At 37.3% G+C, this 17,106-nt stretch overlaps 1 protein-coding gene across 1 annotated transcript; it reads left to right on the top strand.

Moving 5' to 3' along the window:
- The first annotated feature begins 1,355 nt into the window (after nt 1-1,355).
- LOC123504776 (di-N-acetylchitobiase-like) lies at nt 1,356-16,708 on the top strand. The gene is made up of 8 exons (XM_045255595.1): nt 1,356-1,529; nt 4,798-4,862; nt 5,768-5,912; nt 6,232-6,440; nt 6,655-6,797; nt 7,198-7,327; nt 8,515-8,676; nt 14,409-16,708. Exons 4-8 carry the CDS (start codon nt 6,288-6,290, stop codon nt 14,586-14,588), a joined length of 768 nt encoding a protein of 255 aa, XP_045111530.1. The 5' UTR covers nt 1,356-1,529; nt 4,798-4,862; nt 5,768-5,912; nt 6,232-6,287; the 3' UTR covers nt 14,589-16,708.
- Nucleotides 16,709-17,106: the final 398 nt, after the last annotated feature.

The following is a 17,106-nucleotide window of genomic DNA, read 5'->3' as shown; positions in this document are numbered from 1 at the left end:
AAAATGTTACACATGTTATTACCTGATGTATGTGCTTGGAGGATGGTTATAAGTACATCACAGTGCACAGCACGACTAATAATATTGGATGTACTCTACTTTAACTGGAATGTACGAGAAGGGGAGAGTGAAGTGACGTACGTGAGCGTGTGTATCTCCTGTAGCTGTTTGAGATTCACTGGTGAAAGTATGAATCTGAACACAGGTCACAGGGTCTCGACTCTCGAGGGTACCCAATCTTGCTCGAGCTGTACCTGTGCTCATTAACTGATTTTCTTTTTTATAATCTTTTCACGGTTTATCAATTATCTTTATTACTATCTACAATATTTTTAGACTTTACCTAGGTAGTAGAAATAGTAGTTAAGTAATAGTACTACTAGTAGTTCTGACTGACTAGGTGATGTGAGGGAATGAAATTTTAAAGGCTGCTTCGAGAACGAGAATAGTAGTAGTAGTAGTTGTAGTTGTTGTTGTTGTTGTTGTAGTAGTAGTAGTAGTAGTAGTAGTAGTAGTAGTAGTAGTAGTAGTAGTAGTAGTAGTAGTAGTAGTTGTTGTTGTTGTTGTTGTTGTTGTTGTTGTTGTTGTTGTTGTTGTTGTTGTTGCTGTTGCTGCTGCTGCTGCTGCTGCTGCTGCTGCTGCTGCTGCTGTTGTTGTTGTTGTTGTTGTTGTTGTTGTACTAGTAGTAGTAGTAGTAAAAGTAGTAGTAGTAGTAGTAGTAGTAGTAGTAGTAGTAAAGTAATAGTAGTAGTAGTAGTAGTAGTAGTAGTAGTAGTAGTAGTAGTAGTAGTAGTAGTAGTAGTAGTAGTAGTAGTAGTTGTTGTTGTTGTTGTATTAGTAGCAGGAGGAGGAGGAGGAATCTTTATAATTTTTCTATATTAGGTATCCATCTATATCAGACTTTAGTAGCGATAGTAATAATAGTAGTAGCTCTGACTGACAAGCCAATGAAAGGGAATGAAACAGACTGCTTCGAAAATAACACTATAATAGTAGTAGTAGGAGAAATTAAGCGGAGGAGCAGATATATTACCCATCGCCATTATCATAGTAGTAGTAGTAGTAGTAGTAGTAGTAGTAGTAGTAGTAGTAGTAGTAGTAGTAGTAGTAGTAGTAGTAGTAGTAGTAGTAGTAGTAGTAGTAGTAGTAGTAGTAGTAGTAGTAGTAGTAGTAGTAGTAGTAGTAGTAGTAGAAGTAGGGTCAAGTAAACTCAGAGATACAGAAATTCGTTGTAGGAAATTAACTTACAGAAATAATGAAAGGAAAGTTAAATATTGTGACATCCTAATCTAATGTTGTTTGATATAAGGAAATGTATAAATAACAAGGGAGAAATTAACTTGGTGGGGCCCGTGGGAGGCTGTGCCCTCCCCTTCCAGGCTATAAGGTTTTACGAAAAGTTGGATTATTGTTTACTTTAGTATCCCTTGAGGGCAGTGTTGCAACGGACACAGCCGGAAGCATAGCATTGGCAACCCTGACCTATGTAAACAAAGCACGCCACATCCAGCTGACGCCTCCCTATCAAAGTATTTTCAATTATTTTTTTGATTTTGTTGATCGTTAGAGATGAATAGCCGTCATCATTTGTGAAATAAACCCTCGCTGCAATGATCTGAATTTTTTTTATACTTGACCATCTCATTGAATATTTCTATGCAATCTGGCGTAACCAGTCAACAGTGAACTGCTTGCGCCTCGACAACGAAATTACCTCCTACAAGTTTACAACTACCATCAAGAATCTGCTGCTTGCCATTTCCGAACACTGGTCAAAGACGCGTAACTAGTGTGTGGTCTCATTATAATGTTCCATAACAACCCATTATCCACAATAACTAGAGATAACACATTATCACTAACAGAGCTCTTATTGTAAAACCGTCTTTCTAATTTGACAACACTGCAACTGTTCAGTTAGGTGAATTATTTTAGTGTGCGAACATTACAGTAAATCATTAGCTATTAATCCAATGTTTCATATATAATAGTATTCTGGAAATAAGTTATATACTTGGGTAATTTTTTAAAAAGTTAAGACGAAGAATTAACATGTTTGATTATGTCATGGAATGAAGTTAAGGAAAAGAATTTATATTTAGGAAACAACTTTAGTGGGGAATGTCCCACAATATAATAATATGATCAAAGTATGCACAGCTTGGATTGGGATGGGAGAGAGAGGGCAAATTAACTGGGAGTAACATAAAAGATACAGCTTCACATGCGCTGCTTTAGTGTGAGATAATGCAAACCTTTCAGCTTAGACTATTAGTGAAGAATGCACCAAGAATGTTCTTAGTAAAAGAATGGGATAGTTGAGTGTCACTAAAGAAGAGAATACAAGATAGCTATCCAGAAGAAAAGAAAAAATAAAATAAATAAAAAAAATAAAAAAATGAATAAAAAAAATTATATATATATATATATATATATATATATATATATATATATATATATATATATATATATATATATATATATATAGAGTAAACTCTCAATTAATGTGTATTTGAATAATGCAATTTCAATTTAATGCAACTTGATATTAAAAGAAATACAATCAAATAAGGCAATTAATTTGATTTAATATGGGTTAACTTGACTCAATAACATCATGCACAACCAAGCTACTTCTGGGGAGAACAGCACCGAGACACTCAGTCAAATTTTCAAACAATACCTTCCAGTTTCATCAACTGAAAGATACCATCTGGGAGAAATCGCTATTGTTAAGAGCGAACGCTGCCTTCCCACAACTTGGGAAGGCAATGATCAGGCAGGATTTACCTTCACTGCGAAGGTGAACCAAGACCCATGTCTTCGTCATTACCTTCATATAAATTGTCTAAATACCTATCATTATTTTTCAAATTAACTGACTTTAGAAACAAAAGTACATAAGCTATCGTTCAAATGGCCTACCTTAAGATTGGAACCAAACCCGGGGGTGAAATCCACGAAACTTATTGGTAGCACATCAATAATAAGAACACCTTAGTGAACGAACAGGTCTAAAGAACAACAACATCACCGCCAGCTAGCCTCAGTCACTGCATCTCCATCTCTTAAGTTTTCTATCAAAATTCTACTTTGCTTACAATCAGCTGCATGTCTTTAGTGCTTGATAAATATCCATTTATGTAGATAGCTGGTGGACTGTCATCTTCCCTGGATCACCAAGTCTCTTAATAAATCATGCTAAAAAAATCACACTCTGCAGAAGTAATAGAGCTGGTTCTTTTTGTGAAATTTTCCATGTTGCCCATGGTGGAATGGTGAGCTAGCGTAGTGTGCTGTACTCTGTGGCTCAATCAGCTGATGTGGTGGTAAACAAACACTGCTACCAACTACCACCAAATTACATTCATGGTTTATTTCATTAAACACACTTAATAATAAGTGTATGAATATGGGATAATGTTCCTGGCATATAAAATCATACGACAAATCATGTTGAATGATAATTTTATAATTTCTCGGACAAGAAAGATGCGCAGATAAGAACAGGCGTTTTTATTGTTTCCATGACCTAATGATGTATCAATAGTTCTTTTTTTTTTATTTAAGGTTTGAGTGAGAAAATCCAGAATAGGCACTTTCCCAGTGGCAAGGAACGTAACCCACTTATTACCATTGTTTTCTATAGGAAAATTATGTTTGAATAACACAACATCTCCAGAAATGTAACCCTCACATTAATTGAAAGTTGACTGTATATACATAACTGGCCATGGGCAATAAAAATGCCCACTTAGTTGCCAGTTCTGTGCAGGTCTGAGAGAGTTAGCCAAAAGGAAGGGATAAATGTCTTGAAACCTCCTTTTTAAATGAGTTCAAGTCATAGGAAGATGGAAATGCAGAAGCAGATAGAGAGTACCAGAGATTACTTGAGAAAGCTATGAATGAATGACAGTGTTGGTTGATATAGATGGAGAGGATGAAGGTCAGGTGTTCTGTGGCATGTTAATAGAGAGGCTGTGCAAGGATATGCAATGAAAACCAAAGTGTGAGGCCTTGAGAGAGAGAGAGAGAGAGAGAGAGAGAGAGAGAGAGAGAGAGAGAGAGAGAGAGAGAGAGAGAGAGAGAGAGAGAGAGAGAGAGAGAGAGAGAGAGAGAGAGAGAGAGAGAGAGAGAGAGAGAGAGAGAGACTGACTAAGGTGGAAAAAGAGGGCTATTATTGAAAGATTGATAATGAAACTAAGACAGTGTGGAATGAAAGGGACATAAGGGCACATGAAGGAACACTAAGTTAATTGCCTTTACCACTTGTGGTAAAATGAGGCAGAGATTTTCCCACAGAAATATTCAAGGCTGGAATAATCTGGAAAGAAAAAAAAAGACCAATGCAAAGAATAATGACAATTTCAAAGTAAAGTTGGATACTAGTATATGTATACAGAACCAAGACATTGAGCATAACCATTTTCCTTTATGTCACAACTAAATATGTACACAAGTTTTTTCAATAATAACATTAATTTTCAGGAACTCTGCTCTTCATGGTATTGAGTGCCCATTAAGTACAATGGTGTCCAGCAATTACAAAATCCATTTATGAGTTGCATCTGAATAGCAAGATAGTAAAACAGAAGACTACATTCTTCACAATTATGGCAACATACAAAACTGCTCTAGTATTTGTTTTAATCCTTCTCTGTATCACTATCACTTTTGGAAAAAATTATGTGTCTTCTTTGAATGTGGTTGAAACTTTCCCCATAAAACAAGATGCTCGAGCATCTCCAAATTCTTGTCCCTGCAAAAACAAACTTCTTTGCATGCCTCTTTCCCAAGCCAAGAATAAATATCCAACAGCACCACATGTCCTCAACTTCATAAACAAATCCAAGAAAACTGAGGTAAGTAGTTTTTTATCACTTGGTTCTTAGCTTAATATGAGGAACACATCTTTTAGTTCTTAGATATTATCCAATTACCATTTTCATCCAATGTATTAAACCATGATGATTTTGGTTTAAGACAAAGACCTCTCCATGATAGTAATGGGTCAGTTAAGCTGGATCATGTCACTGTTTAGTTTATCTTGGCAGGGGTGCTAGAGTATGAAAAGGCTGAATTTTCAGCCATGCCATGTGTTCTCTCATTTAGGAGTCAAGCACTAATCCCAGCATCAGCAATGTTGTAATTAAACACATGATACTCAGTGTATTAGTTGAATTGTAAGACTTTCCTATATGATACATAGCACTAGGGATGTCTACACATCATAGCACACAGCCCAGAGAAGCAAGCTTACAAGTAAAGTTTTTTTTTCTTATTGCCACAAGACACAAATATTACCGTAGCATTATCTCATTAGTGGCATATATGAAGGCTTGAATTGAAACCTTATGTGAACAGTGGCTCAAGGATTCAGGCTTTTTAATCATTAGCTAGTACATAACTACATTTCAGGTGTTGAATTTCATGATCAGACAAAACCTTAACATGTCTTGGACTGTAGGTACATTATTTTTTTTTCTCCAGATCATACATTAACATTTTGTTATAGTATTTATTTTTGTGTACTTGTGAGAATACATTACTTGGATAACCATAACCTTAAGAAAATATTTTTCCTTAATCTATTCAAATAAGATACATGGGATTTAATTTTAATGTACTGTACCATCTTTAATATGCCTTACAAAGTACAAAATGCACATGAATGTCCTTTATCAAATCTTTTACATCATGTCAGGAATACAGAAATTTGAATTTATCATCTTATCCTACAAGTACACTTGTAATATTTTTTATTCAGGTGTTTGCTTTTGTGGCTAAATGTGATGCTTCAGTGTGGGGAAAGTTTGATTGGTCTAAGCTCACAACTGTGGCTCTCTTCAACTTCTATGATGCTGAGCTAGTGTGTTATGCCCACCAGCAAGGCGCTCAAGTGGTCAAACTAGGTATGGATCCACACTGTACACATTTATGGCCCCCAAAATAAACCTTTCTTGCAATATTTTACATTATGAACCTTTGTGAACATATTGGGTACTATACAGATATCAATGTTAAAGGAAAGCACCGTAAAGCATATAATGGTCTATGAAACTTGTGCATGACTTACAAATTACTAGTGAGTATTAGACTTCTTTGATGATTCTTTGTCTAAATCTTAAGGTTTATGTATACTTTTGTATCTGGAAAACCTTCAAAATACCTAGTTCCTCCCTTTCTATTCTTTGCTTATTTTCATTATTCAATTAATTTTTTTGTCAACAGGCAATTTTCCAACAAGTAAGCTTGGTAATATTACTGCTCGGCAGCAATGGATCAAAATGCAAATTAGTGATGTTATCTTGAAATTTCTTGATGGAATCAATATTGATTATGAAGATGCCCTTGATCCTTTCACTCCTGAGCAATATGGTCTGACAAGCCTTGTGAAGGAAACAGCAGATGCCTTCCACTCAGCAATTCCAGGCTCACAGGTAAGTGTATGTGCACATGTTTATTACATAGAATGGATCATTTGGTATAGTGGAAATTAAGTTCAATTTCATTACTCATATTTTGTCATGTCATTACAGTGTGGCAGAGTTATGCATATGATGATAAAATGAGATTAGTAAGAGGTGACCAACTTATTCTAGTATTGGTCAGCTTCTGGTGTGTATGCTAGGGTGACATTCATGACTTATGCAGGTATCATTTGATGTTGCTTGGTCACCACATGGAATTGATGGCCGCTACTATGAATACAAGAAAATTGCTGATTACAGTGATGCCATCTTCATTATGGCCTATGATGAGCAGAGCCAGATCTTAAGTGGTCCCTGTACTGCTCGGTAAGTAGAGTACAAACTAATGCTAACAAATGCTTACACCCCTGTATTTCAGGACATCCATATGCACAAAGTCAGCAAAATATTAGTTATAAACTCTTGCATATCTTTTAGGACAAGTGGCTTAGGATTGTATGTCAGCTTACAAAAACCTTTGGTTTGAGATCAGGAAATCAGCACAAATAAAAACTTTCAAAATTACTTCACCTTTCACCACCATTCTAATAATCCTGATTATCACCCATGATTTGTAACGAGTCAAGAAATATTGTGCTCTGGTACTCCATACATACATGACAATGAATTAAATTCATCATGAACAACAGGAATATTGTATGACAATTTTAAAAATTACTTGCTTATATTATCATTTGACTGCTATTCATAAAGCTCTATTCATCAGGCCAAACTCTGGTTTTTACAAAACTGCTCAAGGGATGATGTTTTACTTGGAATTGAGTATCCATCCCAGCAAATTGATTCTTGGGGTCCCTTGGTATGGATACATCTATCCCTGTCTTCAGCTAGACAAGGTAGGTCTTATCTGAAATAGTGATCGCTTATTTTTCCTTACAGTTATGCCTTTTTAACAACTCGTTTGTTTCTTTTCTTCTTACTTTTCGAGTTTTTCTTATTTTTCAGGTTTTTTTCTTTTCTTCTCATTTTTCAAAACTGAAACAGTTTCTTTGTTTTTTCCTTGTTTCTTCTGTAAATAGCACCGATTGGCAGCAGCCACCACTTCTTCTAACCTTCTTTACATTGTAGTATGTTATTTTCACTACAATTTGTGTTTCTGCCCCTCTATTGCCTGTTATAATGGATACCATATTTTTCTATTCATATACGATCATGCCATTAGGATCACCTTGACTGTGGCACCCAGATTTTGCTTCACTTATTGACTATATGTATACCAGATATAACTGGTATACATACTTGAAAACTCATCCAGTGTAACTGGATGAGTTTTCAACACTGCCAACTCATTCTAACCCACCCTTAACCTTACCATTTTCAGCAAGGTAAACCAAAGAAATAAAACCTGTTCCAGCAGTTAGGTCAAGAAATAAAATAATACCCATACAAAACATACACATAAGTCCAGAGCACCTCAGTGCAGTTCCCATCAGAAGCAGCTTGGATGTGTGAATGTCATCGAGTTGAGTTAACCCGTGTTAAATTGAATAAATCACGTTATTTAATCATATTTCTTTAAATATCAAGTAGTGTTAAATCAAAATCATGCTGTTCAAACTCACACTAATCAAGAGTTGACTGTATCTACATATTTTTGAGATAAGGTAAAAAGACTGGCTCTGCCTCTGCATCATACTAATAGATTAAAGAAATCATTCATACCAAAGTGTTAAACTTTTCAATCACTGTTTAGAAAATCTGTGATGTAGAGCACTTGGATAATGTATATACGCTGTAGTATTGGCTTAAAAATATAGAATGCATCACATATTCTTTAAATGTTTTTGTATGTTATCAGCTCAACTGTAAGAAATTTCAAACTGTATTTGTAATATGCTCTTTGACAATAAAGTTTATCTTATTTCAATATTTTAATCCATGTTCACTATTATTACAGTTGATATATGATTTTTTCCTACTTTTCATTACCTACATTTTTCATACAGATTACAAAGAGAATAGCTGCTACAATTTATAATAAATATATGAGCATCTCTATGAATACTTATCTTTTTACCCTCAGAACAATACATGCTACATCAAGGAAGTGCCATTCAGAGGTGTTAACTGTAGTGATGCTGCAGGAAAAGAATTGCCCTTCAGAGAAATTTTGAACATCCGCCAATTCTACAATGCCACATACCACTGGGATCAGAATTCCCTCACTCCTTGGTTCAATTTTAAGGTATGTGCAGAGGTTACAACAGGTGAGAAAAGAGAAAATTCAAAGCAAATGAAACTAATAGTAAAATAATGAAGTATTTAACTCCTCTGATTATAGTAAATTCTTTGACTATTTAACTTCCAAAGTGGAGCACATTCTGTCCCTCTACCCTTTTGCAGATATCTCCATTCTTGGAGATTTCAATGTTCAACACCAGCTTTGGCTTTCCTCTCCCTTCACTGACTATCCTGGTGAACTAGCCTTCAACTTTGCTATCCTCCATGACCTTGAGCAACTGGTGCAACACCCTACTCATCTTGGAGATATGCCCAACATTCTTGATCTTTTCCTCACCTCTAATCCTTCAGCTTATTCTATCAACCTATCTTCTCTGTTGGGCTCTTCCAATCACAATCTCATTTCTGTATCTTGTTCTATTTCTTCAGTCCCTCCTCATGATCCCCAAAGCAGGGGTGCCTCTGGCATTTTACCTCTGCCAGATGGGGGGACATGAGGAGTTATTGTGCTGATTTTCCCTGGAAAGATTATTGCTTCTGTGTCAGTGACCCATCTCTGTGTGCTGAATGCATAACAGAGGTGATAGTGTCTGGCATGGTGGTGTACATTCCTCATTCTTTTTCTCAAACTAAACCTTCTAAACCTTGGTTTAATGCAGCCTGTTCTCGTGTTATACGTGATAGAGAGGTTGCCCACAAAAGGTACTTGAGCCTTCTATCTCCTGAATCTCATGCACTTTATATTTCTGCCTGGAATCATGCCAAGCACTCCTTCATAAATAGAAAAAGTCAATATCTTTCAAACTCTAATGCCCCTCGTGACTTCTGGCATCTGGCCAAAAAACATCTCCAATAACTTTACTTCATTTTTTTCCTCCTTTATTTCATCCTGATGGCACCACTGCCATCTCTTCCATCTCTAAAGCCGAATTCTTCTCTCAAACCTTTGCTAAAAACTCCACCTTGGAAGATTCTGGGCTTGTCCCTCCCTCTCCTCCTCCCTCTGAATATTTCATATCTTCAATTAAAATTCTTCGTAATGATGTTTTCCATGCCCTCGCTGGCCTAAACCCTCAGAATGCTTATAGACCTGATGGGGTTCCTCCTATTGTTCTCTAAAACTGTGCTTCTGTGCTTGCACTTTGCCTGGCCAAACTCTTTCAATTATGCCTATCGACTTCTTGCTGGAAGTTTGCCTACATTCAGCCTGTTCCTAAAAAAGGGTGACCGTTCTAATCCTTCATACTACCGTCCTATAGCTTTAATTTCTTGCTTGTCTAAAGTTTCTGAATCTATCCTCAATAAGAAGATTCTTGAACATCTATCACTTCACAATCTTCTATCTAATCACCAGTATGGCTTCCATCAAGGTTGCTCAACTGGTGATCTTCTGGATTTCTTTACCGAGTCTTGGTCATCCTCTTTTAGAGAATTTGGTGAAACTTTTGCTGTAGCATTGGACATATCAAAAGTTTTTGATAGAGTCTGGCACAAAGCTTCAATTTAAAAACTGCCCTCCTACAGTTTCTATCCTTCTCTCTGCAACTCTAGTTTCCTTTCTGACTGTTCTATTGCAGCCGTGGTAGACAGCCACTGTTCTTCTCCTACATCTATTAACAGTGGTGTTCCTCAGAGTTCTGTCCTATCACCCACTCTCTTTCTATTATTCATTAATGACCTTAACCAAACTTCTTGCCCTATCCATTCCTACACTGATGATACCACCCTACAGCTTTCCACATCCTTTCAGAGACGACCAACCCTTCAGGAAGTCAACAGATCACACAAGGATGCCACAGAACGCCTGACTTCTGATCTCTCTAAGATTTCTGATTGGGCAAAGAAAAAATAGTTTTCAATGCCTCAAAAACTCAATTCCTCCATCTATCAACTCGACACAACCTTCCTTCTTCAGTGACACTCAACTGTCTCCCTCTTCCACACTAAATATCCTTGGTCTGTCCTTTACTCATAATTTTAACTGGAAACTTCACATCTCATCTCCTGCTAAAACAGCTTTTATGAAGTTAGGCATTCTGCGGCGTCTCTGCCAATTTTTCTCGCCCATCCAACTGCTAACTCTGTAAAAGGGCCTTATCCATCCTTGTATGGAGAACTCTTTGCATGTTTGGGGTGGTTCTACTCATATAGCTTTATTAAATAGGGTGGAATCAAAAGCTTTTCTTCTCATCAACTCCCCTCCTCTGACTGTTTTCAGCCTCTTTCTCAATGACGAAAGATTGCATCTCTTTCTATCTTTTATCGCTATTTTCATGCTAACTGTTCTACTGATCTTGCTAACTGCATGCCTCCCCTTCCTCCTGCAGCCTTGCTGCACAAGGCTTTTTTCTTCCTCTCATCTCTATTTTGTCCAACCCTCTAATACAAGAGTTAACCAATATTCATACCTTTCACTGGTAAACTCTGGAACTCCCTACCTGCTTCTGTATTTCCATCTTCCTATGACTTAACTTCTTTTAAGAAGAAGGTTTCAAGACATTTGTCCCACTCTTTTGACTAACTCTTTCTAATCTTTTACGGAGACTGCAATTCTAGTGGGCTTTTTTTCTAATATAGATTTTTTTTTTTTTTGCCTTTGGCAGTTCTCCCTCTTATTAGAAAAAAAAAATTATGTAGAAGGGTGTGTGTGTGTGTGTGTGTGTGTGTGTGTGTGTGTGTGTGTGTGTGTGTGTGTGTGTGTGTGTGTGTGTGTGTATTTACCTAATTGTAACATACGGGAAAAGAGCTATGCTCGTACTGTCCCGTCTCCATATCTACTAATGTCCAGCTTTTTCTTAAAATCATGAATATTCCTTGCGTTGACCACTTCCACGTCTAAACTATTCCATGCTTCCACCCTTCTATGAGGGAAGCTATATTTTTTCACATCTCTCCTATAAGTGGCCATTTTTAGTTTTTTCCCATGCCCTCTCGACATTCTTTCATTCCACATACACAGATCTTCCCTATCCATTTTTTCCATGCCAATCATCACTCTGTATATTGCTATCAGGTCTCCCCTTTCTCTTCTGTTTTCCAGGGTCGGAAGTTGCATTCTGTTCAGTCTGTCTTCATAAGTCAAATCTCTTAAGTCAGGCACCATTTTTGTTGCAGCCCTCTGTACTTTCTCTAGTTTCCTTATGTGTTTCTTTAAGTTCGAGCCCACTGTATTGTTGCATATTCAAGCCTCGGTCTTATCATTGCAGTAATTATTTTCTTCATCATTTCTTCATCTAAATATACGAACGCCACTCTTATGTTCCTCAATAAGTTCAATACTTCTCCAATTATTTTGTTTATATGTCTCTCTGGCGATAGGTCATTGGTAATTGTCACCCCAAGGTCTTTTTCTTCATGACTGGTTTTTATGTCTTCATTTCCTATCTTGTACATACTCCTGATTCTTCTTTCACTCTTGCCAAACTCTAATTTCTTGCATTTTGTCGTGTTGAACTCCATTTGCCATGTACAGCTCCATTTCCATATTCTGTCCAAGTCTTCCTGGAGTAGTTCGCAATCTTTGTCACATCTCACTTTTCTTAACAATTTTGCATCGTCTGCAAATAGGCTCACATAACTGGACACCCCATCCACCATGTCATTTATGTAGACCGCGAACATTACTGGTGCCAACACTGATCCCTGTGGAGTGTGTGTGTGTGTGTGTGTGTGTGTGTGTGTGTGTGTGTGTGTGTGTGTGTGTGTGTGTGTGTTTCACTGTTTGATCTGCTGCAGTCTCTGACGAGACAGCCAGACGTTACCCTACGAAACGAGCTCAGAGCTCATTATTTCCGATCTTCGGATAGGCCTGAGACCAGGCACACACCACACACCGGGACAACAAGGTCACAACTCCTCGATTTACATCCCGTATCTACTCACTGCTAGGTGAACAGGGGCTACACATGAAAGGAGACACACCCAAATATCTCCCGTCCCGTCTCCATACCTACACTTATCCAATTTTTCTTTAAAACAATGTACACTCTTTGCTGACACCACTTCCTCACTCAAACTGTTCCAAGTCTCAACACATCTTTGCAGGAAACTAAATTGAGTGTGTGTGTGTGTGTGTGTGTGTGTGTGTGTGTGTGTGTGTGTGTGTGTGTGTGATTCATCACAGTCGCTTGCTGATCACCCAGCCAGCCTTTCCCCATTACGGAGCGAGCTCAGAGCTCATAGACCAATCTTCAGGTAGGACTGATATCACAACAAATCCCACATATCAGGAAAGTGAGGCCATAACACCGAGTTACATCACTTATTTACTTGCTGCTAGATGAACAGGGGCCACACATTAATATGCTTGCCAGGTGTAAATTGATATAGTGAACCCATAATTGACATCCTTCCCACATTCCATGTCATTGTTATACAGTTTTGATCTTACCATGTCCAACCCAGAGACCCCTAGTGAGCCATCTACAATTTATTGCTCTAAAGCATTGACAAGCAAATTAGGATTATGTTTATAAATCCAGAGTGATTCAGCAATTCTCAATTCAGATAATGTTTTTTTTGCCTTTATTCAAAATTTTGAAATCCTGTTTTCTAAAAGCATGATCTAAACCTCTTGAGTGGTTTCTTATGACAGAAAAACCTGGATTTGAGATCTATTTGCCTGTTCTAAAGGAGATACCATTGTGCTCATGCATATGTAATTTCAAGTTTCAGCTTGTTGAGCTGATGTACCTATTTGTTTTACAACTGGGACAACAAAATTTACATATTATGTTAGAGCTCAAGGGATCAGGTAGCCTATCCTTATGTCTAAACAAAGATCCAATAGTATTTGTATTAACAAAAATAAATCTAAAGGTTACATCTGACACATTAACAAGGCTGTTAATTCTTTCCTAACTTGATAGCTGATGTGATCCTGGAAAGGTAGTTCAAGATATGTGATTGGCTTTTCCTCAGTTCTCCTATCCTTATTGCTAAATTTATTTGATCAACTTGGTCGTGTGAACAACAATCATGGGCAGGCCTAGCAGAATTTGCTGCCTGACAGACACGCCCGCTTGTCTTGACAGTGCTTAATGTCTTTTCTGCAATCACTCATTTTCAGTTTCTTTCTTTGTTTTCTGGTATTTCTCATATCAAATTTTAGAACAGCATGTCTTTCCAACTTCTCTATCGCTTTCAGTATCCTATATAATGCTATCAAATCACATCTTTCCCTCTTTTCCTTGAGTGTATTTAATCCTAAACTCTTCACCTTCTCTTCTTACCTGTATCCTCTTACGTTTGTGGGGACTTTTGTAACAGCTCTCTAGATTTTTTCTATCTTCTGGATTTTTTAAAATTTTATTTAATTTTACCTTTTTAAGATTTGGTGACCATACTAATGCTACATACTCCAATTAAGAATGTATCATTATTGTAATAAATTTTTGCATCATTTCCTCATCAATATAGATGAATAATGCCTCGATGTTTCTCAGCAGATTATAAGTTCCTCCAGTGATCTTCTTGATATGCTTCCGAAATGAGTTTGTTTGAAATGGTTAGCTCTAGGTCCTTTTCTTCTGTCCTTTTAATAATTATTTTATTTCCAAAATAAGAAGTTCTTTTTGTTCTTGTACTTTTTCCAAACTCTATCGCACTATATTTCTTAGCATTGTACTCCATGTTCTATTTCACTGACCATTCAATTACCTTAAGTCTTGATTCAGCACTTCACAGTCCTCTTGATATAATACACTCATAATAATTTTGATTTATTCTATATTACAGAACAAGAAAGGACAGCATCAAATATGGTACGATGATGAAAGAAGTCTTCTCTACAAGTACATGTTGGCTGTTGTGTCAGGCTTCAGGGGGGTTGGTATGTATACAGCAAATGATCTTGATTATTCTGATACACCAGAGGCTAAGCTCCAACAAGAACATATGTGGAGCCTGCTACCTTGAGATGATTCTCAACGTACTGAAATTCACATAAGTGAAGAGAATAATTTGGCTGGATGTGCTCATCAAAGCAACTTTGCATCATACAGTATGTGGCTGTAGTTATATATTACTTAGTAAAAAGCTATTGTTTGGTTCTTAGCTATTAAACAATGCTAATAGCTTTCTTCAAACTCATCATTACAGTGCAAAATAATGAAGTATTATGCTATTTTACTGATGTATTATTTCAAGGTTCAGAACACAGTAATTTAGACCTGTATTCAATTACCCAAAGTAATAAACTGTGCACACACAAATTAAAACAAAATTGCCTTGTAAGTGAGACTGAGCAGTAACATCCCAATGATTATTTAAAGGAAGTAGAAGTGCACATGAATGCTATTTGTGGCTGAACATTCAAGCATTAAGCCCCGTCCACACGATTGAGCATTGCTCTTGAACACAGGTGAGCTGTCTGTTCAATGACAAACATCTTGCTTTCGTTCACAGAACAATGAGCAGAATGCTTGTTTTCTTGTTGCTGAAAAATAATGAACACTGCTCGCTCCTGGAAGTATTATGTTACTACCAGACTATGAAGTTTCAATAAAGAAGCAAAAGACTGTGGTTATCACTATGAATGTTTGTGAGTAAGTAAAATGTCTGTTCCTATGCCCACTAGTGGTCTAGAGCAGCATTTCTTCATCGAATAGAGCTATATCAGCCTTGCAAACCATATCAGAGGAAATGAGAAAAACTGGTGTGTCCATGATGGCTGACGACATCATTTGCCCTTTTCCACTTTCTTTTCTTCTTCACACATACAACAAATATTATACTACACAGCACTATTCTCTTTTGATCCTTGATGGTGGGCACCATTGTTATCATACTTCACACTGTCCGGGCAACCACTGTCTTTTTGCTGTTGTGCATGTTTTAGCTGAGACACTATTTGGAGCACCACTGTTCGTTGTTCAGCGGGCAAAAATGGGAAGTTCGTCATCGAGCAGACCACTTGCCTGTGTTCAAGACCAATGGTGGATCATGTGGATGTTTTTTTTTTTCCTGGCCCAGTCTTTTCATTTGTAAGACATTACTATGCCTGGAAACAGGACAGGGAAGTGGCTGAGTCATACAACAGGTGTTCCTGCTGATGTAGCCATAGTTTGGCTGACTCGCATCTCATATGGTAAAAGAAGAGATAAGAGGTGCCCATCATGCATGTTCATAATTTCCTATCTCTCCAACAGCCATTAGCAATCTTTTGCCTTCATTGAATTTGCAGAGCTTGCATGTCATATCAACAATAGCCATTGTATGAATGATGTAAATTACAGGACTAAGATGTTCTGCCTCTTGCAAAAGAAGTGTTTTGTTTGGATGGGCTAAAATGTGAAGATTATTATATAACTGGCCAAAAAAAATGTGATAGTCAAAAAGCATCACATCTCTAGACTCTCCCCATCTATCAAAAGCAGAAACAAGATGAGATTTCTGGTGAAATTCCATAATTTATCTGTGATGTACAGACTTTTCAAAGGTTGAGGCAAGGGAGGTAAAAAAAAAAATATCCCGAATATGTAGGAAGATCTAAGAAGGAAACAATGCCCAAGAGTCTTAAGATGACAACTGGATGACCTGTGAGGCAGACCTGAGGCAGTGGTAGATACACATGGTGACAGAGGATTGGGACCTGGATGTGTGGAGGCCTGCACAAGGAGCTGAGGAAGCCAGTGAGCACTGACCTAGTGAAAGACCATGAAGAGTAGAAATCATAACTGGCCTTAGAATCAACAAGCTGCTGGAGCCTGTGTGAGGTGTATGCTGTATACCTGAGAGCTGATTTGACTTGTGAAGAAGTCCTGTAATTGTGAAGAGTACTTGCTGCTAAGAAGTGCAGCCGAGGGAGACTCATCACATCTTCACAGCCTCTGTGTTACATAGGAAACTGAGTTGTGCTTTATGAAGCAGGTCTTGTCTTCTTTCTTAAGTAACTTGGTTCTCTGGATGTGTCTGGATGGTGACTGCAATGTGCTTATAATTTTGAGTTCTGTTAAGTGAGAGGTTTGGTGCTAATACATGTCAGAAGTTAATTGTGTCCTGTTCTCTAGTTATAAAATATAAATCTCTGCTATGCATATAGTCTTTGCATACCCTTCTTGCCTCATACTTCTCTACTATACCAATATCTGTGGGTTGCTTTCATTTGCATCATGGTTTTTTTTTGTACAAGTCTCATAAAAAAATGTTTGGAACAGAATCAGACTATACAAGTGGAATGTATATTTCAATGCAAATTATTCTAATACATATTTGCATGTAATTTAGCTTATTTTAAGTACCAGTAATGAGCAATATATGATACCAGAGAAGAAAACGAGGAGTAATATTGTCAGAGAGAGAGAGAGAGAGAGAGAGAGAGAGAGAGAGAGAGAGAGAGAGAGAGAGAGAGAGAGAGAGAGAGAGAGAGAGAGAGAGAGAGAGAGAGAGAGAGAGAGAGAGAGAGAGAGAGAGAGAGAGAGAGAGAGAGAGGAGA

This window comes from Portunus trituberculatus, chromosome 17 (assembly GCF_017591435.1).
Source record: "Portunus trituberculatus isolate SZX2019 chromosome 17, ASM1759143v1, whole genome shotgun sequence".
NCBI lineage: Eukaryota > Metazoa > Arthropoda > Malacostraca > Decapoda > Portunidae > Portunus > Portunus trituberculatus.
The sequence above is the reverse complement of the archived record's forward strand: the minus strand, read 5'-3'. Positions and strand labels throughout refer to the sequence as shown.

What these genes read in the sequence shown, in the direction of transcription:
- LOC123504776 (XM_045255595.1), top strand. Translation starts at nt 6,288, where the DNA reads ATGCAAATTAGTGATGTTATCTTGAAATTTCTTGATGGAATCAATATT. An exon ending in AGTGGTCCCTGTACTGCTCG is followed by an intron (nt 6,798 to 7,197) that starts GTAAGTAGAGTA and finishes TCTATTCATCAG; the next exon opens with GCCAAACTCTGGTTTTTACA. An exon ending in CCTGTCTTCAGCTAGACAAG is followed by an intron (nt 7,328 to 8,514) that starts GTAGGTCTTATC and finishes TTTTACCCTCAG; the next exon opens with AACAATACATGCTACATCAA.